We start from the raw sequence: 23,026 nt of genomic DNA on the forward strand, positions 1-23,026 counted from the left end.
CCAAGAGGCCTTGCACTCCAACGATGCTTCTCTCCCAGCCTCTCCAGCAGACATGGAAATATATATATATATATATATATATATATATATATATATATATTTATATATTTTTATATATATATATTTTTATATATATATTTTTTTTTCACAGCACTCATCACCCTTTGTACTTGTTTCCTTGTTTAATCTCTGTCTTCCCCCACTAGACTGTAAGCCCCATGAGGCCCTGTTCTGTCCATTGTTGTATCCTCAAAAGTCAAACTGGTACCTGGCAGATCAAAGACCCTCAAAAAGTATTTGTTGGAAAAAAATTAACAAATTGCTGTCCAAGAGTGTTGTAGCAATTTGCGAATCAGCAGTGGGAATACTCAATTCATCTCTCATTGAGGCAATTTTCTTAGAATACAACTCGAGATGGATCCTCACTGCATGAGTCCTGGATGAGAAGCAATGGCACTGTTTTCTAACAGACAACACTTCCCATCTGAACAGAGATCAAGCACACTCTATTATAGCCAGGTATGTTATGACAAGGCCCCAGTAGAATTTCACTTTCCCATTAGTTATTTTTTTAAAAAAGGATAGGGTCTTGCTATGTTGCCCAGGCTGGAGTGCAGTGGCAATTCACAGGTATGATCCCACTACTGACCAGCACAGAAGTTTTGACCTGCTCTGTTTCCAGCCTGGTCTAGTTCACCCCTCCTTAGGCAACCTGGTGGTCCCATGCTCCCTGGTGGCCACCATATTGATGCCAAACAGTACAGATACCCAATCAGTATAGCTCACTATAACCCCGAATTCCTGGGCTTAAGCAGTCATCCCACCTCAGCCTCTTCAGTAGCTGGGACTGCAGACATGTGCCACCACACCTGGCTTCATCTAGTTTAAATATAGCCTGAGTGGGTGGTGTTGTTGTTGTTGTTGTTTGAGACAGGGTCTCACTCTGTTGCCTGGGGCAATCACAGCTCACTACAGCCTTGACCTCCTGGACTCAAGCGATCCTCCCACCTCAGCCTCCTGAGTAACTGGAACTATAGATGTGCACCAACATGACCAGCTAATTTTGGTTTTTGTAGAGACAGGGTCTCACTGTTGTTGCCCAGGCTGGTCTCAAACTCCTGGGCTCGAGCAATTCTCCTGTGTCAGCCTCCCAAAGTGCTGGGATTACAGGCGTGAGCCACCATCCCCAGACCTTATAGGCTGAGTCTTAATCCCCTTATGTAAGTAATAAAAAATATTCCTATTGCAACTGGGCTCAAGATAACTTTCTAAAAATGTTACACTGAATAACAATAAGTAAATAATCAGCTTAAGTATATGAGATGTGGATGGGCATAATTTCTGAGTTATCTAATTTTATTTATAGTTTGATTTATAAAATCTTTCTGTTCATTGTTAATGCTAAAGTGTGTGTATTTTTGTATATTTTTTAAAGAACTTTACATTTTTAAGAAGTCTTGCAAAAAGAGTTGATCTATGTAAAAAAGTATTTAATATAAAGAACAGCAAAGCACCTTTTTGTTAGGAAGAAATCCCTGACATATCTCAGATTACACTAGTCAAATTTCCCTTTACTTGAATTTCTGTTTGGATACAAAATAATAAACTCAATATCCTCATCTGTTTCAGACAAATCTTCAGCAATACCCAATATGGGGATCATAATGAATTCAGAAAAAAACATTATTGCATTAAAAAAATAGCCAATTCAAAGTTTTTTTACTTTAAAAATAGTACCACTTGAGGAAGTGTATATATTTAAGTTGAAAGTCCCTAAGCAGTTGGTTTACTAAAGTTCAAGCAAACTAAAGGCTGATGGTTTGATTTTTATAACTTTCCTGTGATCTGGGATAGAAAATAGAAAGTAAAAAAGGAAAAAAACAAAACAAAGCAAATAATTGAAAGACACCACACACACACACATACACACATACACACACACACACACACACACACCCCCCGCCAAAGCGTATCCTTGTTTTCTGCCAGTTGTGTCACCAGTCAGCGACCTCAACCACAAAAGGCGTTTTCACATCTATCTTGCCACTGTTGACAATTGAGCAGTTGGTGAGTGGACGGTCGTGCCCATCAGTTGCTTGGAGCTCTATGGAGTGCACCACTGTCTGGTGAGGGAAAAGTAGACACGTGGTTTAATTCTGACCAGCAGCTATAGCAATCCAAAGGTTAAACCAAAGCCAACTCCAAAAGCCCAAGTGGGAAGGAAATAAGGTTGGTTTGTTTGTTTTTTATGACTACTAAGATCACGCACGCTAACTGTAGAAAACTTAGAATATTTAGAAAATATAAACATAACATAATAAAATTCACCCATGACCTTCTTACTCAGAGACCACACTGGTATATTTCCTCACTTCTTTTTAAATACCCATTTTATATTCTAAAAAAGTAGATATTTTTGTAAACACCCAGCTCTAGTAAAAGGCATTTCCATTCACCTGTTTAACAGTTAACATGAAGTCTGAGTCAGTTTCAGCTCCATGCTATAATAGGTCTTCACATGTACGGGCCAGAAAGCAGATTCAGAAATGGACCTAGTTCTAGGTTTGTCCATTTAAAGGCGACCCAAGTCATTAACCTATAAGTTGAGCCCAATACTAATGTAACCAGCCCCCTACACTGCTGTGAACGCGCCTTTCTCTACCCTGGAAGGCTTCACAAGCCCAGCAGTCCCGTAGTTCACACTGAAGGAAGTTAGGACTGGTCGAGGACCAAGAAAGTAGGTTTTTGGTGGGTTTCCCAAACAGCCTTGAGGCTACTAGCTCAGTTCCCAAACTTGTGTTGGATAGAATCAGAAGAGCAGTTAGTTGTGAAGGAACTGCGGTGAGCAAGACTGGTTTATTTACATTTGGATGAGGGAGGCAGAATAAGTCACATGGAAACAAAATAAAATGAAACTTAGAAGAGGGCAAGGGAGACAAGGATGGTCCAGGCCTGGGGTGGGCAGACTTTACAGTAACCAGTTTAGGAGCTGAGAGAGCTACTTTAGGCATCCGTGAGGCAGAAATGTTGAGAAACAGAGGGAAGGAGGGTGTTACGAAGTGTTCCTATGGGTTGTGAATTGGACTGCTTTGACATTCTTTGAGACCCAACAGTATAGATTCAAATTCTCTTCGATAATCTTTGGTTGCTGTACCATGTCTCTGTGAATGTAACCTGGGTGTCTGAGCTGAACCAGATGGGATTCTGGGGTTGTTTTGTTTTGCTTTGTTTTTAACTATTTTTAATTCTGGTAAGAAACACATAACATAAAATGTGCCATCTTACTCATGTGTAAGTGCACAGTGCAGTGGTGTTGAGTATATTTACACTGTTGTGCAACAAATATCCAGAATTTTTCATCTTGCAAAACTGAAAGCCTTATTAAATACAACATCCCATTTACCCCTATCCCCAGCCCCTGGCAACTACCATTCTACTTTCTGTTTCTATCAATGTGACCACTTTAGATATTTTATATAAATGAAATCATACAGTATTTGTCTTCCTATGACTGGTTTATTTCACTTAGCATAATGTCCTCAGAATATCTTTCCTTTTGAAGACTGAATAATATCCCATTGTGTGTATATATGGGGTCCTGGTATATATTGGTTCCATTAAAAAGGGCTTTACATTTATATCAAGTAGTAAAATAAATCAACTTAAGTCCTTAATTTCTCCTTGTCAAGTCCCTAGCTGCTGCACCAATGACCCTAATAGTTAAAATGCCATACCATATATAATTTATTCCCCTTTGAAGAGGCCAGTCAGCTATATAGTGGATCTCTAACAAGCATATTTTAAGATTAAAATAAATTATTGAAAGTACTCTCAATAAAAATATGAAGCTTTGAAAGGAAAAAAATGTATCAATTTACCATCCCATCGATGACTTTTCCAAATACCACATGTTTGCCGTCCAACCAGGTGGGCTTGGTCAAGGTGATAAAGAACTGAGAGCCATTGGTGTCAGGCCCAGCATTGGCCATACTGACCCACCCAATGCCATAGTGCTTCAGCTTGAAGTTCTCATCTGGAAATGTCTCACCATAGATGCTCACACCTGAGACAAAACAAGGAAGAGAGTCAACAGATGTCTTCCAAAAGTCAACTCTTCAAAGGGTTCATAAGGCCTTAGAGGAATCAGTTATTGGAACCCTATAGGAGGTAGGGATGGGGAATATGTGTTCAAACATAAGGAGAAGTGAAGGAGGGAATAAAATTAACTCCTTAAGGAAGCAGGGCACTAGGGCCTAAAATGAACAAAGAAAGCCTTAAATATGGCACAGGATGGCGGGATGCTCTCTGGCCTCAAACCAAGGGCCAAACCTTGATCAAGCAGGACCATGATTTCGCTCTGAAGTGAGATGGAATTGAAGGTCAGGAAAACATCCTAAAGCCAGATGAAAAGGTGTGTGAGCCATCCTAGTGGCTGTGTACCTGTTTCCTGAGGCTGAAAGCTCAGGACAGTCCTGTGACTTATCCAGGATTGGGTGTTACTCAGCACCCAACCAGGATGCACCAAGCATTCAATATACACCCACAGTGAATTCTCATAACAGCCCTGAAGAGTAGGTATTCTCTGTCCTGTTTTACAGTGGAAAACAGAGGTTACAAAACTTGAAAACAGCAGAGCAGAATTTGAACATCTGACTTTCTGACTCTAAAGCGGGTGTTTTTTCTTGCCTCAGCACCAAGAACAATAGCAGCTGATCTGGAAGTTGTTGGTCCCAGCAACTTCAGGACCCATCAGGACCCAGAGGATGATGGCAATTGGGAGCACCCAGTGGTCAGCCTTGAACAGGAGAACCAAAGCAAGGCAGGAGGTCTGGAGTTCTAGCAAAGCAGCAGGCAGAGTGGAAGACCTTTATCCACAAACCATGAGAAGGATCTGACCATCCTCCAACACCTCAAGGGTCTGCCAGGCCCATCTCCCCTTCTGCAGGGCCCCTTATCTGTCAGTTGCCAACTTCAAAATTCTGATTCAGTTAGAAAACCCAGAAGTAGGCTGGGAGCAGTGGCTCATGACTGTAATCCCAGCACTTTGGGAGGCCGAGGCCGGTGGATCACAACATTAGGAGACCGAGACCATCCTGGCTAACATGGTGAAACCCCGTCTCTACTAAAAATACAAAAAAAATCAGCCAGGCTTGGTGGTGGGTGCCTGCAATCCCAGCTACTTGGGAGGTTGAGGCAGGAGAATCACTTGAACCTGGGAGGCAGAGGTTGTAATGAGCCAAGATCATGCCATTGCATTTCAGCCTGGGTGACAGAGTGAGACTGTGTCTCAAAAGAAAAAAAAAAAAAAAAAAAGCCCAGAAGTGGATATAAGCCAAGCAATTTATAACTGGTTGGTCAGTGACACTTGAAGTGGCCTTGTAGGAGGAGAGTGCTCCTACAGAAGGGTCTAGGCCATATTTAAATTGCCCAAAACATCGTCTCCAAAATTCAGAGAATTTTAAGGCAAGACGCACACTGGGCGGGGAAAGTAGTGAGAAAAAAAAAGGTAGCAGAGAAGAGGGCAGAGTGAAGCTCAGTCACCATTCCTGGCGGCACCATTCCTATGGCAGGAAGGTAAGATGCCAGCACCAAGGGCATGGGCATGGGTACCAGCGCTGCAGGGTTTTCCAGTGAGATCCACAAGCATCCTCAGCAAATCCCATTGCCTGGGGTAACCTAAATGCCTTCCTCCACTCCAGTCTACATTCCCATACCTCTCAGCATTTTTGTAAGAACTAAAAATAATCTTCACAAAGTGCCTGGCAAATCAAAGCACCTAATAGCAGTCATTTTTTTGTTATAAATGAACCATTGCAATAAACATAAAATTAGAAACAGTGCTTGAAAATGTCCTGTTGCTTTAAAAATAGACAACAAATATCCACCCAAACCAGTATTTGTTGAATTAAAAATCTTAAATCTAAAGTAAATTTAAACTCTTTGGAGTTACATATATAGTGTATGTTCAAGAAAAGAACTCACTATACTTTTAAGAGAAAACAGTGTATGGAGCTGGATAGCTATAATCCTCAATGAGAAACAATAAGCTGAAGGAGATTTGAAACTCTCCAAATTTAACTATTTCTACTTTATTGAACTCCAACTTTGTTTATAAGAGTCAGTTTGCATTACAATTCTGACAACTCAGCTATTGCTTTAACTTTAAAACATTATTGGTTCCCAGCTTTGTCCAAAGGACAGCAAATAGTAAGCTTGGGTCCTGACAAAGCCACCACCCTGTAAACTCAGACACTGGATTCAGTCCTCCTGTTCCCAAGTTACCTAAGTAGAATTTGCTTTCTCCAACCCATCATTTTAGAACAGAAAAAAGAAAACACAGAGCCAAGAGTGTGAGTCACTTTTTTGCAGGTTAAACCTTAAAAGTTCTCTTGGACTTGTTTTTTGGTTTTGTTTTTTGTCAATATGATGAAAGATTTTGAAAGAAGGAAGAAAGTGCACTGTGACCCTGCTGCTAACTCTAGTCTCACCCTCCTGGTGTGAGGCCCGTTTTCTACCTGCAATGCCCACCTCTGTAGCGCGCTGCCCTCCCAGGGGAATGCAGCTTCACGTTCCACACCTTTTCCTTCCTACGGAAGATATTTTTCTGTATGGCTATTGACTAGTAGTCTGGTATTTTAATAACTGCAAAATGAATACAGCTCGATTATGGAAAGACAATAAACACCAAAACAATCCTGCTTAAAATGAGGACGCCTCCCTCATACCTGTCGAGATGCTGCTAGAGGTGAGTCCCCCAAACTCCATGCTTCTTAAAGAGGTAGAGTCGTCTTTACAACTGTGTTCCTTAGCTCTGGATTTCAATGGACTGGGTTCATATACTGGCTTAATCTTAGGTTTCGGTTTGGTAAATGGGAAAGGAAAAAATGCAAAGACATTACCCCCAGTGCCATCTCCAGCGGTGATGTCACCTCCTTGAATCATGAAATCCTTGATGACACGATGAAACTTGCTTCCTTTATATCCATATCCTTTCTAAAGAGATTATTTCAGTTGAATAACAAGTAACAGAGGCCATACTGAAAGATAAACTCAGTGTTGATCTAGAAAGGACAAACTGAGAAAATTAAATAAAATGCCTACAGAACTTGATTATGTCCCAGCTATGGTTTACTGAGAGAAATTTATCATTAGCTGACCAAAAAATAAATATGTAAGTAAAGTATTAATGTGAATAAGTTAAAAGAGAGCAAACCATATTTTCTTTTCTTTTTTTTTGAGAAGGAGTCTCTCTGTTTCGCCCAGGCTGGAATGCAGTGGCGCAATCTCGGCTCACTGCAAGCTCTGCCCCTAGGGTTCAAGCCATTCTCCTGCCTCAGCCTCCCGAGTAGCTGGGACTACAGGCACCTGCCACCACGCCTGGCTAATTTTTTTTTATTTTTTATTTTTAGTAGAGACGAGGTTTCACCATGTTAGCCAGGACGGTCTCGATCTCCTGACCTCGTGATCCGCCCGCCTCGGCCTCCCAAAGTGCTGAGATTACAGGCGTGAGCCACCGCGCCCGGCCCCTTATTTTCACTTGATGATTATTTTCTCTGAATTTCCAGAAGCCTAAGGTCACTGAGTGCCCAGATAATACGTATTTTATTGGAAAATAAAGTCAAATGTGGTAAGGTTCATCTGAGATACTAATTGAATACTTATTTTCTCAGAAGACATCTTTATATTTGTCTTAAAAGAAAGAAGATCCAGTTGAAAGGAAATAAAACTGAGACATACCTCTCCTGTTGCTAGAGCAACAAAATTTTCTACCGTCTTGGGCACAACTTTTCCAAAGAGGCCAATCACAATTCTGCCAACATCTCTGTCTCCAATCCTCACATCAAAGAAAACCTGTGTGCAGTGGAAAGGCAAAGTGGAAGGTTATAAGGTGGAAAAGCACAAATATAAGGTAAGCCAAAATTAAAATCTGAGAATTGATCCACATACAAAAGCCCTGCCCATCAGTATTTTATAAAGGAGCATGACATCAATTAAAGGTACTTTAAAACTATTGCGTGGGTGCATCTCACTCACAAATATTCATTCAACAAACATTAAACACCACCCATGGGCCTGGCACTGTACCAGGTATTGAGTTTAAAGGCTGACTCAATTCTGTCAGGGTTGGCCAATGAAGTCTTCAGTACTTCTTCTCTTCCCATACCCCAGAGAAACACTGCTGCTACTTCCCATTTCCTGGCTTTATGGATGAAGATTAGAATAGAAAATGTTGCTGTCTTATAAAGTAATGCTCTCTAATCTTGGCAGGACCAGAAAAAAAAAAAAAAAAAAAAAGATTGTGAGGGAACAGGCTAACCATCCAATTTTTTTTTTTTTTTTTTGTAATTTCAAACAGTCCTAAATTTGCAGTGAATTCTCAACAGATGTCTGCCATCCAGGAGATGATGAAAATGATGAAACACAGCAGTCCTTCAAAAGGCCTGCCATTCATGTCCAAGCACAGTAAAGCACCAGGGCCCCAGCTTTCCAAAGGACAGCAGACATTAAGCTTGGGTCCTGACAAAGCCATCACCCTGTAAACTCAGACACTGAATTCAGTCCTTTTGTTCCCAAGTTACCCAGGTAGAATTTGCTTTCCCTAACCCAACATTTCAGAACAGAAAAAAGAAAACACATAGCCAGAAGTGAATGTGGGTCCTCTTTTTGCAGGTAAAACTATACAGGTTCTCTTGGACTTGTTTTTAACTGTCTCATCTGAAACAACATTATATGCATTTTGCTTCACAAATCACTGTGCTAAGATGATTCTGACATAGAACGCTTGAAAAGGCCACAGAGTCGAAGGGCATTCTATTAGCGCGTTTAGATTATATGAACCAATTTACTGTTTGAATGGGTAAAAAAAGACATTCAAGAGATGGCTTTAAAAAATATAAGAAGGGTTGTCAAGGAAAAAAGATGTCTTACAGTTTAGAAAAATCACTAAGTAAAGACTGTCAAGCTTCTGCTCAAGACAAGAGCTTCTGCCAATACATCAGTACGTCTGTCACAGGGTGATGTGATATTTAGTGTTCCATGTGGCATTTTACAATTTTTACATGGCCAAAGCAGCTAAACTTTTATTATTACTTATATAGAAGAGCTTTAGAGAATGCATGAAGGGCCCTGCCCTTGAGATGGAGCAGTGTATTAAAGCAGTGCCATTCAGCATGGCTTGGGATAGGAGGCAGCTTCAACACACCCATGAGCCTGGTCAGTGCAGAGCTGGCTTCTGCCAGAAGCAGTTTCTCCAAAGGGATTTGCAAGCCAAGGTGTAAATTCAATAACCAGCAATAACGAAGCAACACCAGGAAGCCAGAGATGAAACCTTAAAGAAACATTGTATAATACACTAGAAGAGCCTTCCAGACTTTATTTTTTTAATTATACTTTATGTTCTAGGGTACATGTGCACAACGTGCAGGTTTGTTACATATGTATACATGTGCCATGTTGGTGTGCTGCACCCATTAACTCATCATTTACATTAGGTATATCTCCTAATGTTATCCCTCCCCCATCCCCACCCCACAACAGGCCCCGGGGTGTGATGTTCCCCTTCCTGTGTCCAAGTGTTCTCATTGTCAATTTCCACCTATGAGTGAGAACATGCGGTGTTTGGTTTTCTGCTCTTGCAATAGTTTGCTGAGAATGATGGTTTCCAGCTGCATCCATGTCCCTGCAAAGGACATGAACTCATCCTTTTTTATGGCTGCATAGTATTCCATGGTGGATATGTGCCACATTTTCTTCATCCAATCTATCATTGATGGACATTTGGGTTGGTTCCAAGTCTTTCCTAATGTGAATAATGCTGCAATAAATATACGTGTGCATGTGTCTTTATAGTAGCATGATTTATAATTGGGTATATACCCAGTAATGGGATCGCTGGGTCAAATGGTATTTCTAGATCTAGATCCTTGAGGGATTGCCACACTGTCTTCCACAATGGTTGACCTAATTTACACTCCCACCAACAGTGTAAAAGCGTTCCTATTTCTCCACATCGTCTCCAGCATCTGTTGTTTCCTAACTTTTTAATGATCACCAGTCTAACTGGTGTGGAGATGGTATCTCATTGTAGTTTTGATTTGCATTTCTCTGATGACCAGTGATGATGAGCATTTTTTCATGTGTCTGTTGGCTGCATAAATGTCTTCTTTTGGGAAGGTCTGTTCATATCCTTTGCCCACTCTTTGATGGGATTGTTTTTTTCTTGTAAATTTGTTTAAGTTCTTTGTAGATTCTGGGTATTAGCCCTTTGTCAGATGGGTAGATTGCAGAAATTTTCTCCCATTCTGTAAGTTGCCTGTTCACTTTGATGGTAGTTTCTTTTGCTGTGCAGAAGCTCTTTAGTTTAATTAGATCTCATTTGTCAATTTTGGCTTTTGTTGCCATTGCTTTTGGTATTTTAGTCATGAAGTCCTTGCCCATGCCTATGTCCTGAATGGTATTGCCTAGGTTTTCTTCTAGGGTTTTTGTGGTTTTAGGTCTAACATTTAAGTCTTTAATCCATCTTGAATTAATTTTTTATAACGTGTAAGGAGGCCGGGCACAGTGGCTCAAGCCTGTAATCCCAGCACTTTGGGAGGCCGAGACGGGCGGATCACAAGGCCAGGAGATCGAGACCATCCTGGCTAACCCGGTGAAACCCCGTCTCTACTAAAAAATACAAAAAACTAGCCGGGTGAGGTGGCGGGCGCCTGTAGTCCCAGCTACTCGGGAGGCTGAGGCAGAAGAATGGCATAAACCCGGGAGGTGGAGCTTGCAGTGAGCTGAGATCCGGCCACTGGACTCCAGCCTGGGCAACAGAGTGAGACTCTGTCTCACAAAAAAAAAAAAAAAAAAAAAAAAAAAGTGTAAGGAAGGGATCCAGTTCAGCTTTCTACATATGGCTAGCCAGTTTTTCCAGCACCCATTTATTAAATAGGAAATCCTTTCCCCATTTCTTGTTTTTGTCTGGTTTGTCAAAGATCAGATGGTTGTAGATGTGTGGTATTATTTCTCAGGGCTCTGTTCTGTTCCATTGGTCTATATCTCTGTTTTGGTACCAGTATCATGCTGTTTTGGTTACTGTAGCCTTGTAGTATAGTTTGAAGTCAGGTAGCGTGATGCCTCCAGCTTTGTTCTTTTGGCTTAGGATTGTCTTGGCAATGCGGGCTCTTTTTTGGTTCCATATGAACTTTTAAGTATTTTCCAATTCTGTGAAGAAAATCATTGGTAGCTTAATGGGGATGGCATTGAATCTATACGTTACCTTGGGCCAGTATGGCCATTTCCACGATATTGATTCTTCCTATCCATGAGCATGCAATGTTCTTCCATTTGTTTGTGTCCTCTTTTATTTCGTTGAGCAGTAGTTTGTAGTTCTCCTTGAAGAGGTCCTTCACATCCCTTGTAAGTTGGATTCCTAGGTATTTTATTCTCTTTGAAGCAACTGTGAATGGGAGTTCACTCATGATTTGGCTCTCTGTCTTTTATTGGTGTATAAGAATGCTTGTGATTTTTGCACATTGATTTTGTATCCTGAGACTTTGCTGAAGTTGCTTATCAGCTTAAGGAGATTTTGGGCTGACACGCTGGAGTTTTCTAAATATACAATCATGTCATCTGCAAACAGGGACAATTTGACTTGATCTTTTCCTAATCGAATATCCTTTATTTCTTTCTCCTGCCTGATTGCCCTGGCTAGAACTTCCAACACTATGTTGAATAGGACTTTTAAAATAAAGAAGAGAAAACAAAACCTGTGAATGTTTAGGAAGGAAGGGAGTAAGATCTGGGAGAGCAACATGAGCAGATGAACAAAAAGCACCTGTCACCCAACATAACTCTTCAGCAAAAATCACATTTTTTTACACATAGCCTTGCACGTGTATTATTATAATTTTTTCCCCAAATCAAAATATCCTTCAGCTTCACAAGTGAGCATGAGAACACACAGCAGGTTTTCCCAACTCTAATGGAAAGGATAAAATCAAATCTTATTTTGTCAACAAGTATTTATGCAAGGTTACGTAAAAGGCAATGTGAAGGCACAAACTGTGTAAGAGAGTCCCTGTCCTAAGGCAGTTTAAAATAAAGAGATAGGATAGGCAAACCCATAACCACAGTACAGGGCAGTGTGTGACAAATGCCCCCCAAACACTGTACGCCTAGGCCTGCAGGAACAGTGAGGCTAAGGAGGAAGGCTTGAAGGGAGGCAGGCCTGGGAGGAGGGGAGCCATCTCCCCAAACAAGGATGGGGGTGAGCCCTGTCTGGCAGACTTCTTTCTGGAACCAATGCATCTAGGCAGGAAATGTAGCCTGTGTGCAGAGAAGCAAAGCTGCCCTTCTGACCACAACTAGGGGTTAGAGTGGGTGGGGGGCCAGGAAAGAAGCTGCCCACCAGTTCCAGAAGGCAGAGGAGAGATGCCGGCCTAAGCATGAGCTTTGTTAGGCAACAGAGAGAAGAGAAAAAATAGGGTCAAGCGAGGCTCTGTGAATGTTACTCATATGGGGAGAGAAAGAGAATCTGCAGGCTTTTACACCAGTTCAAGAATAAGGTCATAATGGTCTGCACTGGGGTGGTGAAGGAAGGAATGTATGAGGGAGACGGAAAAGGCATTTATTTATTTACTTATTTACTCAGACCGAATCTCATTCTGTCACCCAGGCTGGAGTGCAGTGGCACAATCTTGGCTCACTGCAACCCCTGTCTCCCAGGTTCAAGTGACTCTTGTACCTCAGCCTCCTGAGTAGCTGGGATTACAGGTGTGCACCACCACACCCGGCTACTTTTTGTATTTTTAGTAGAGACAGGGTTTCACCATATTGGCCAGGCTGGGTCTTGAACTCCTGACCTTAAGTGATCTGCCCACCTTGGCCTCCCAAAGTGCTGGGATTACAGGCATGAGCCACAGCGCCCAGCCAGGAGAGGCATTTAAACAAAGGGGCAGAAACTGGAGGAGGAGCAGGAAGGAAGAGGGAAGGAAACAAACATGACTTAGTGGTGGTCTCAGTGTGGGCAACCCACATCATCTTATATAATTCATCCTCACCACACCCGGGAAAGGTGGGACAGGAACTATTATCACTAATTTACAAATCAGAAAAGTGGAATGAGGGCGGTTACGTGATTTACCAAGATTTCCCGACTATGAGTATGAGAGCCCAGGTTTCAAGGCTGCCTCTCTCTAAACTGGTTTTTGTTAATAGGGCTCTCCCAGTCTAGCCAGGGAGACCCTAAGGAGCAGAAACAGTGTTTTGAGCTCCCCGGGGGCCAGCTAAAGGTCAGCAGAAGGAGGCAGTCAAATGTTAAATGGTTCAATGTCAAATGATACTCAAGGAGAACCTGGGCACACACATTCCTAGACAGGAGGTGAGACAGCTGCCAGCAAACGCTCTCACTCTAAACCCTCTCACCACTGGATTCATCTCCAATGTTGCTGAGTGCCTCTGGGAACAAGGCCCAGTGCTGGGCCAGGGGTGGGCTGGGGCTACAAAGCTCCTACCCTCAAGGAGCTTCAGTCCAACAGAAAACACATACATGAATGCGATAATATAATGAGAAGTCCGATTTTATAAGATAAGTACAGATAAGGTGTCATGGTAAGGGGTGGTGATTATCTGTGGAGATCAGTGTGGGCTTCCTGGGAAAGGTGATATTGGATTCCATGCTAGACTTTGGGGGTGGGCACCTCAGTCACTTCTTTTTTCCCTCAAGGCTGCCCTTGAAAGTCATTTGGAAATTACGCAGCATTGGAGGTGGGAGGAGGTAGAGGAAAAGGGAGGAGGCACTCACACAGCCTGACCCAAACCCCTGTGGAATTAATCCTGATTCCATTTCCAAAGTAAGTAGGGAACACACCCAGTACATGAGCTGTGATGTGGAAGAAACTGTTCTCAAATGCAGTTCCACTACTCAATGGCCATGGAACCTTCAGCAAATTAAACTCTGAACTTTCTTTCTTCATCTGTAAAATAAATGATTCCTTTCAGGTCTGCGCTGTCACAGTAGGATTAAGAAGATAAACACAAATAACACTAACAAGTGACTTCTGCAATCAGGGACTATGGACTATGTGCTTTACCTGCTGCTATGGTTTAGATGTTTGATCCCAATGTTGGAGGTGGGGCCTAATGTGAGGTGTTTGAGTCATAGGCGTAAATCCCTCATGAATGGCTTGGTGCCATCTCAGAATTGAGTGGGTTGTCACTTTGTTAGTTCCCATGAGAACTGGTTTTAAAAGGAAGCTGACACCACACCCCTCAGCTTCCTCTCTCACCACGTGATCTGCACATGCCTGTTCCCTACCATCTTCCGCCATGAGTGGAAGCAGTCTGAGGCTGTCACCAGATGCCGAATCTTGAATCTTCCAGCCGACAGAATCGTGAGCTAAATAAACCTTTTTTCTTCATAAATTGCCCAGCCTCAAGTATTCTTTTATAGCAACACAAATGGACTAAGACATCTGCTTTACCTCATCTAATGCGCAAAGCCCTCCCAGGTAGGGATGATTTCTATCTCCATTTGACAGAGGAGGAAACGGAGCTGTGGACACTAGATAACTTGTCCAAGGCCATCTAGCCGCAGCCTCCTGGCCACTACATGCTAATGTGCTTGCAAGCTGTAATATGTGTACAGCTGGAAGGATGGTGGCATTATTTCACACACTCCTGATGCCGGATCCTGCACAGATCCCATGGCATTGGTTCAAAAATATAGGTCAGCAAATGTAATTCTGTGGATTTGGAGCCCAATGAGCCAGAGCCCCCACCTGAGCCTCTATGGCTGGGGCAGGAAGCTGCCAGGCTGGCCAAGCAGTAGGATGTGTGGACGAAGTTAATGCCACTAATGGGCCATGTGGGCAGAATAGCACCTCACACCTCTCTTATTTACAGATTCCTATTTTTAAATGAAACCACAGGTAAACAAAAACACTGCTGGGGAAAACAATACACTAGAGCAATGGCCAATTAATGTACTTGCCTGCACTCAGAGAAATTATTTTGAACATCATTTCCGAATAGATTCAGTTGTCTTTAGAAGTTCATGAAAAATAATTTAACAGAGCAGATTTGTTTAAGACGCACCTACACAATTAGCTTTCAGAACTTAATGACAAATTCGGTAGGGGGAAAAAATGACATGTTAAGTAACAATTCTGAGAGTAGGGTACATGCAGACTCTCCCTCAGTGACAGTGTCACCGACAAGGGTTTAGGATGCTCAAACCCTTCCCCTTCTGCAGCCACCAGCTTCCTCCTCTCTTGGCTCCATCTTCCAGTGGTTCCCAGCCCATGCTGCCTGCACATCAGAATCACCGAAAGCTTCTAAACGATAGGATACTGAGCCCCACCCATACAGATTGTGATTGACTTGCTCTGCGGCGGGTCTCTGCATCAGCAGGTTTAAAAAGTTTCCCAGGTGAAACTTGTTCCCAAATATTACAGGGGATGTACTTACACTAAAAACATTTATTCATTGTTAATCTGAAATTCACATCTAACTGGGCTTCCTGTATCTTATTTGGCAAACCTATTCCTCCTATTCCCTCTCCCTCACCCCACTTTCTAAACCATCAGCAACTCCTGTTAGTTATCCCTCCAAAATCTGTTACAAGTCCTTTCCTTGCTCCCCATTTCAATGATTACCACCCTAATCCAAGCCACCATCTGGACTCTGGCATGGTGCCCTGAATGACCTCCCAGTTCACTCTCCACTGAGTGACCACATAAATTTCTCAAGAGTATATACTGAGATCATGCCATTCTTGAACTCCTGACATTCGTGATCCACCCACCTCGGCCTCCCAAAGTGCTGGGATTACAGGCGTGAGCCACTGCGCCCGGTTGAAATCATGCCATTCTTATGCTTAAAACCCTTCAGTGGCTCTGACTGCAGAATAAGACTTCAAATTTTAAGAAAAATTGTCTCAATACCCGCACGCCTACCTGCAGCCTCTAAGGCCCTGTGTGATCCCGCTGCTGCTCACGCCTCCAACCTCATCTCGTCACCTCTCATTCTGTGCTGAAGCCACACCATCCTCTCCACATCCTCTGAATGCAGGGAGGGCTTTCCCGTTGGAGGACCTACGCACATGCAGTTCCCTTTGCCTCCTAAATCTTCCCTGCGCTGGTTTTTCTCATTTTTCAGATATTTTAAAATGTCACCCAACGTATATTGAAGTTTATTTCCTCTAACATTTCATAATTGTGCGAATTTTATGTTTATGGCTTTATCTCCAGAGACCCTATTCAGCTCTGTGGCCTTGCACAAATCATTTCCCAAAGTTAGATACGCCTACAAGATCAAGAGGCTGGGAGTAAGATCAGAGCTTCTCAAAACCATCAGGCTGTTTATCAACCCCGCCCACAGCGTGGCATGGCCTTTCTGCGACACCAGATGCTGAGCTGGACCTCCTCCTCCCCACCCCTAGTCTTCCCCGTTCTCAGGTGGCGCCTGCTGTAGAGGATGTAAGTATTCTAGTCGCTGATGAGTATCGTTTCCACTGACAAACCCCAGACTGATGAAGACCACTTTCAGCTGCAGCCCGCCCCTCCGGCTTCAGTTTCCAAGACACTATTGCCAGTGGGTTTTCTAGAAGTGGTGATCACGGGCACCAAATTATCCCCTCCCTCTCCCTGCACTCTCCCATTATCGTCTACCCTTGGTTAAATATGCTGAAAAAAGAACTGAAGTGGAGTTAAGCACGAGGAAGCCTTAAAGACGCACTTTGTGGCAGCCCTCTGCCCCCGTCCCCCGCCGTGGAGGCCGCCCCAGGTCTACAGGTGCCGCCTTCGCCCGGCCTGGCGTAGCCCACAGCCGGGGCCGCCCGCCCGCCGAAGTTGAAGGCGCACCTCCCCTTCCCGGGAGAGGACGACGGTTCCCCAAAAGAGGCGGAGGGTAGTCTCTCATCTGAACGAGGCGCTTTAACGCCTGCCCGAAGCCACCGCGGCCAGAGTGGAGACCACGCGGCGGGCGGGCGGCTGCAAGCCCTGGACTCCGAGTGCCTCTCCTGTGCGGGTCCCGTCCCCACCGCATTCCTCTCGCTCCGCTCCCGAGCCCAGGCCACGCAGAAGGAAGTACTTGGGCAGTCTCCTTCCTGGAGAACTGGCCAGCCGGTTCCGGAAGCCTCTCCTACCCACAAGCTGATCACCTCGGGCCACCGACCCGGGACAAGAAGTCCAAGCAGCCTGCGGCGGGGGCAGGCTGGCCTCAGCCCAGCTCCCCCAGGGTCTCCCTGGGAGCGCCGGCCTCCCCGCACGCGAGCAGCCCCCTCCCACCCAGCCCGGCGGCCGCCTCCAGTACCCCTGAGCCCGGGAAGCCTCCTCCTCGCCCGCCCTGACACCGAGGTCCCAGTATCCAAAGCGCCCCCAGGGCCCCGCCCGCAACAGGGGAAGTTGCTGCCCGCCGCTCTCGGTCACCTTGGCTGTCACAGAGGGGCCTCGCTTGCGGAAGCCCTCGGCCCCCGAAGAAGACACAACCGCGCCAAGCCCCACGCAAAGCAAGAGAGGTAGCAGCAGCCGAGGACCCGGGCCCATGGTGAGCGGTGGCAGCGGCGCTACCGGCACGGGCGCGGCCACTGGCTCCGGGACCGCTGACGGGACTCCCGGCCGGCTGCGCCTGCGCGCTCTCAGTTGCGGGGGATGGGGATCGGGCAGTCCGGGAAGGGCGGGGACCCGGGGCGCGTTCCTCCCAAGTTCAGACTCGCGACCCGAACTTGGGACTCGGAGGAGCGCGCCCAGAGGGCGCAGCCAGGGCTCGACTGCTGCGCCTAAGGCGGGTGCGGAGGACGACAGGGCCGGGAGGGAGCCCGGGTTGGCCAGGCGCGGAGCAGGGTGCGGCGGGCTACGCTGGGAGCACCTCGTGGAATTTACCGCGTAGGCGCGGATTAAACCTGGACAGGAGGACTAGGACTCTCGGGCCTCCGCGTCCGCCCGGCAGCTAGCGCTCCGCGGGACTGGGAACTCTGCGGCCGGTCCCGGTCTGATTGCTGCCGTCCTGGGAGCAGCCTCCGCCGGGGCCGCTGAGTTCCAATGGCCCATCGGAACCTTTTGCTAGGCTTCGGACGCTTAGCAGAACTTTGACACCGCTGGACGCGTGAAGCCCTGTTGCACTCGAATAATGGCCTCTCACTGAGATGATTCACATCTGGGGAACATTGGAAATTGCTGGATTCACAGTCCAGCTTTGCCTTGGAAAAACTTTTACATTGACTTTAAGTACTTGGAGGATGATTCTGTGATCTTGTCTACACTGTTCACAAGGCAGCACTTACACGGGCCCAGAACCATGGTCATGTAGGATTCTTTCCTGGGGAAACAAAGTAAATAAACTGACTTTTAGGTGTATCTGTAGGATGGAATTTTTACAAACTTAAGAATTATGTTTAGGAAGATTAATGACTGGGGAAATAAGTTCTTATATTTTTTAGATGGAAAACTCGGGTTACAAAACCACATAGAAATTCTGATCTCAACCGTGAAAATAAATATTTCAAGGCATTTAAATATTGAAAGAGACGTATCATAACGTTTACAGTAGCTATAGATAGAATTGATACCTATTGATAGAATTATGGATTTTTGAGGGTTTAAAAAAAATTTTTTTTGCAGTTTTCTGATTTCCCAGCTGTTCTACAATGAGCATAGAAGTATTTTATAACATGGAAAGGGTTATTTTAAAACTCATTGCTTTTTGAATTAGAATTTCAAAAGAACTTTTTAATTTTAGAGTAACAGTCCTAAAATTATCTAAAAATTAGTGGTATTCGCACATAGGTGCCATTTTAAGGGACTGGTGCCATTACTTTCAAGCCAAGATTTTCCTGGGATTAACAGATGGAATTTCTAAGTGTCAGATGGGATTCCTAGGTATAACTAAGTGTAGATCTAAAATGACATTGGAACCATTAGAGATAAAAGGAGTAACCACTACTTTTTTGGGGTAAGGAAAAGGAGAAATGCAATTCCGAACTATTTTTATGATTCAGTCCAGTGAAAGACCTAATGGCTTTCCTCTTCATCCCCACCCCCAATGAGGAAAGAGTCCCCCTTGGGTAGCAAGACAAGGGTATCTCTCAGAGCACTTACCCTATGAGGTGACTGTGAGGTGATTGTGTATATTTATCTGTATTCATGAATTGTTTTTGTCTGTCTGCTATCAGAGGTAAGCACGGCCAGAGCAGGGATCAGGCCTATATTTATTCCCCTTTGATGACCCAGATCTAGTGCAATACCTGATATATAGTGATTTCTCAATAATTATTTGTTGAATGAATGAATCTGTCCAACTACTTTTTATGCTACCGCCATCTCACCCTCTAGGCAAAGAAATGAAATCTTTCCTAGCTCCCTAGAAACTCCTCTTGTACCCTCTGCCAGTTACAAACACTTTTTTTTTGCCCAAATTAACTGCAATCCTGACTTTTCGTGCACTATAGTTTAATTTTGTTTTAACTTTATTTAAAGAGAGTACTACCGTATGTATTTCTTTTTGCTTAAATGTTTGTGAAATTCATCTATATTTTTGCATATAACTATTTTGGTGGCTAATACAAGGTAGGGAGAAAATTCATTTTTTTCATAAGAATATTCATTTATTTCAGTACAGTTTATTGAAAAGTCTCCCCTTTAACTCACCACTCCATAGTGTTCTTCTGTCATCGAGCAAGTGCCCATGTATATAGGTGTGTTTGTCGGCACCCTATCTGTCCCATTGACCTGTCTGTCTTTGTGCCAATACTACATTGTCTTCATTAAAATAGCTTTATAATAACTCTTCATATTCAGTAATACATACCTTTTTAGCTTTATTCAACAAATTCTTGACTGTTCTTCAGCTTTTCCATGTCCATATAATTTGAGAATCATCCTGTCAGTTTCCACACACTGAGATTTTGATGGGGATTGCACTGCATCTGTAGACCATTTAAGACTTGGCAAATTTACAATATTGAGTCTTCTAATTCATGAACATAGCATATTTAAGTCTTCTTTAGTTTCTCCCAGTAAGATTTTATAGCTTTCTGCCCAGAGATCTTACACGTATTTTATTAGTTTGATTTCTACGTGTATGGTTTTTTATGCTATTGTCATGTATTGTAGTAAAATTAATTTTATGTATTAACCTTGTATATACCAACCTTTTTAAACATATTCTAATAATTTATCTGTGAATTGTTTAGGATTTTCTCCATAGACAATTATGTCATCCATGAATAATGACAGTTTTATTTCTTCTTTTCTAATCTTTACCTTTTGTATTTCTTATTTTGGCCTTTTTACACTGGCTGGGACCTGCAGTACAAAAGGAAGTGGCAACAGTGGGAGTCCTTGGATTGTAGGCTGAATTATCCTCCAAAAAGGTATATTGAAGTCCTAAACCCCGGCATCTGTGAATGTGACTTTATTTGGACTGCCTTTGCAGGCGTAATCAAGTTAAGATGAGATCATACTGGAGTAGGGTTTGCCCTACTCTAATATGACTTGTGTCCTCATAAAAAGAGAACAGATACAGACACATGCACAGAGAAGAACACCATATGAGGATGGAGGCGGAGATTGGAGTGCTGTATCTACAAGACAAGGGATGCCAAAGATTGCTGGCAACCCCCAGAAACTAAGAAGAGGCAAGGAAGGATTTGCCCCTAGGGCCTTCAAAGAGAGCATGGCCCTCCCAACACCTTGATCTCAGCTGGTAGCTTCCAGAACTGTGAGACAATGCATTTCTCTTGTTTGAAGTAACCCAGTTTGTGGTACTTTGTTACAGCAGCCCTAGGAGGCTCATACACCTTGTCTTGGTCCCAGTGTCAGGGGGAAAGCTTTCACTGTTTCACCATTAAGTATGATATTTGCTGAAGGTCCTTTCGGGGGATATCTTTTTTCAGATTCAGAAAATTCCTTTCTAGTCCTAGTTTGCTGAGAGTTTTTAGCATATATTTGATTTAAATTTTATAAACATCATCTATTGAAATCAACTGAAATAATTATGTGATTCTCTTACTCTATTAATGTGATGAATTGCATTGATTTTCAAATCGTAACCCAGGCTTACATTCTGGAATGTGTCCAACATGGATTATCCTTTTTATATATTACTAGATGTGGTTTGGTAATATTGGTTTATTAACAAAGTTACCAAAAACTGAATATAGACTCTCTTCTGAAGTTCAGGAAAAAAAAAGAGTGGGTAAAATGTGGCTCTGGCTGTCCAGTTGAGACTGAGTTGGTCACCCACATGTCATTTCAGTATTAGTGGGTAAATCTGCTGATCTTATTTTCAGGATATTTGCATCTAAATTCTTGAGTGAGACTAGCCTGAAATTTTCCTTTATTGGAATTTCATCTCAGTTTTTATATTAGAGTTATTCTGGCCTCTTAATATGAATTGGCAAATGTGTAGCTGTTTTTCCCCTACTCTTAAAGGGTTTGTGTAAGATTACCATGTCTTCCTTGAATGTTTGTTAGAAACCATCTGGGCCTGGAATTTTCTTTATTGTAACATTCTAAATTATATATTTAATTTTTTAAATAGTTGAAGGATTATTCAAATTCTCTATTCTGTCCAACCTTTACTTGAAGTATTTTTCAAGGAATATATCCATTTTATTTATATTTTAAAATATAGTTTTATAAAGTTGTTTAAAACATTTTTAATGACTTTGTAGGTCTGCAGGACCTGTAGTAATGTCTTCTTTTTCATTCCTGACATTGGTTGTTTCTTTTCTTGTTTTCCTTGAACAGTTTCACCAAGGAAACGGATGAATCCAATATATTTTATCTTATTAATTTATGTTCTAACTTTATTATTTCCTTCTTTCTGCTTTCTTCGAGTTTAATTTACTGTTGTTTATCTATCTTCTTGGATAGACTCTTAACTCATCCATTTTTAAAGCCCTTCTTTTTTTATATAGTACTCTATGTACAGTTAAAATGATAAAGTTCCCCTTGCACTTCTTGAAAGTTTTGATATGTCATATTTTCATTATTCTTTGAAAGTATTTTCTAACTTACATTTTTATTTCTTTTTTGACCCATGTGTTATATAGAGGTATAGTACTTTATTTCCAAACACGATTTTAAAAAAATCCTTTTGTCAGTGATTTCTAACTTAGTTGTATTGTGGTCAGAGAACATATTCGGTGTTATTTCATTCTTTTAAAATATGTAGAGACTTGCATTATCACATAGGATCTGAACAATTTATTTGATTCTGCCCTCGTTATAGTAGTCTACATATGTGTTCATTAGACCAATTCATATCTCTCTCCTTACTTTTATCTGCTTGTTATAAGAGTTACTGAGAGAAGTGTGTTAAAAATCAATTTCATTGTGACTCTAGTTTGTCTATTTCTCCTTGTAGTTCTATAAATTTTTTCTTTATATGTTTCTTTATATATTTTTTGAGACTTTATTGAATGAAAACACATCTAAAATTATCTTTTGATTAATTATCATTATGTAGTATCATTCTTCTATTTCTAATAATGTGTTTTGCCTTAAAGTCTGATATTAATATAACATCACGGTTACTGAATGCATGGATTTTTTTTTTTTTTATAAGATTCTATCCAGATCACGAGATCAGGAGATCAAGACCATCCTGGCTAACATGGTGAAACCCCGTCTCTACTAAAAAATACAAAAAACTAGCTGGGCGAGGTGGCAGGCACCTGTAGTCCCAGCTACTCAGGAGGCTGAGGCAGGAGAATGGTGTAAACTCGGGGGGCGGAGCTTGCAGTGAGCTGAGATCCGGCCACTGCACTCTAGCCTGGGCTACAGAGCGAGACTCTGTCTCAAAAAAAAAGATTCTATTTCCACTCTTTCTGTTCTTATGTTTTAATATATCTTTTGTAAATAGCATAAATCGGTTTTTAAATGGAGTTTCATAAACTTTATCTTGAATATGTAGCCTGTTGACATGTTTGGGTTTAAATCTAAAGTCTGAATAATATTTTCTTGCTATTAGTACCCTATATTATGTTCCCCTTTCTCTCCTTTTTTGCATTATTCTAACTCAATGGGACAGATTTTAATAT

The 23,026-nt window shown here is 42.5% G+C and overlaps 1 protein-coding gene across 1 annotated transcript; it reads right to left on the minus strand.

The window, feature by feature from the left end:
* Nucleotides 1–1,473: 1,473 nt before the first annotated feature.
* PPIC (peptidylprolyl isomerase C) lies at nt 1,474–17,856 on the minus strand. Its single transcript, XM_025388059.1, has 5 exons — nt 17,412–17,856; nt 7,738–7,851; nt 6,900–6,993; nt 3,879–4,063; nt 1,474–2,123 (listed from the first exon to the last, which is right to left on the minus strand). The coding sequence occupies exons 1-5, from the start codon at nt 17,526–17,528 to the stop codon at nt 1,995–1,997; spliced, it is 639 nt and encodes a 212-aa protein (XP_025243844.1). The 5' UTR covers nt 17,529–17,856; the 3' UTR covers nt 1,474–1,994.
* Between the last annotated feature and the right edge of the window lie 5,170 nt (nt 17,857–23,026).

This window comes from Theropithecus gelada, chromosome 6 (assembly GCF_003255815.1).
Source record: "Theropithecus gelada isolate Dixy chromosome 6, Tgel_1.0, whole genome shotgun sequence".
NCBI classification, from domain to species: domain Eukaryota; kingdom Metazoa; phylum Chordata; class Mammalia; order Primates; family Cercopithecidae; genus Theropithecus; species Theropithecus gelada.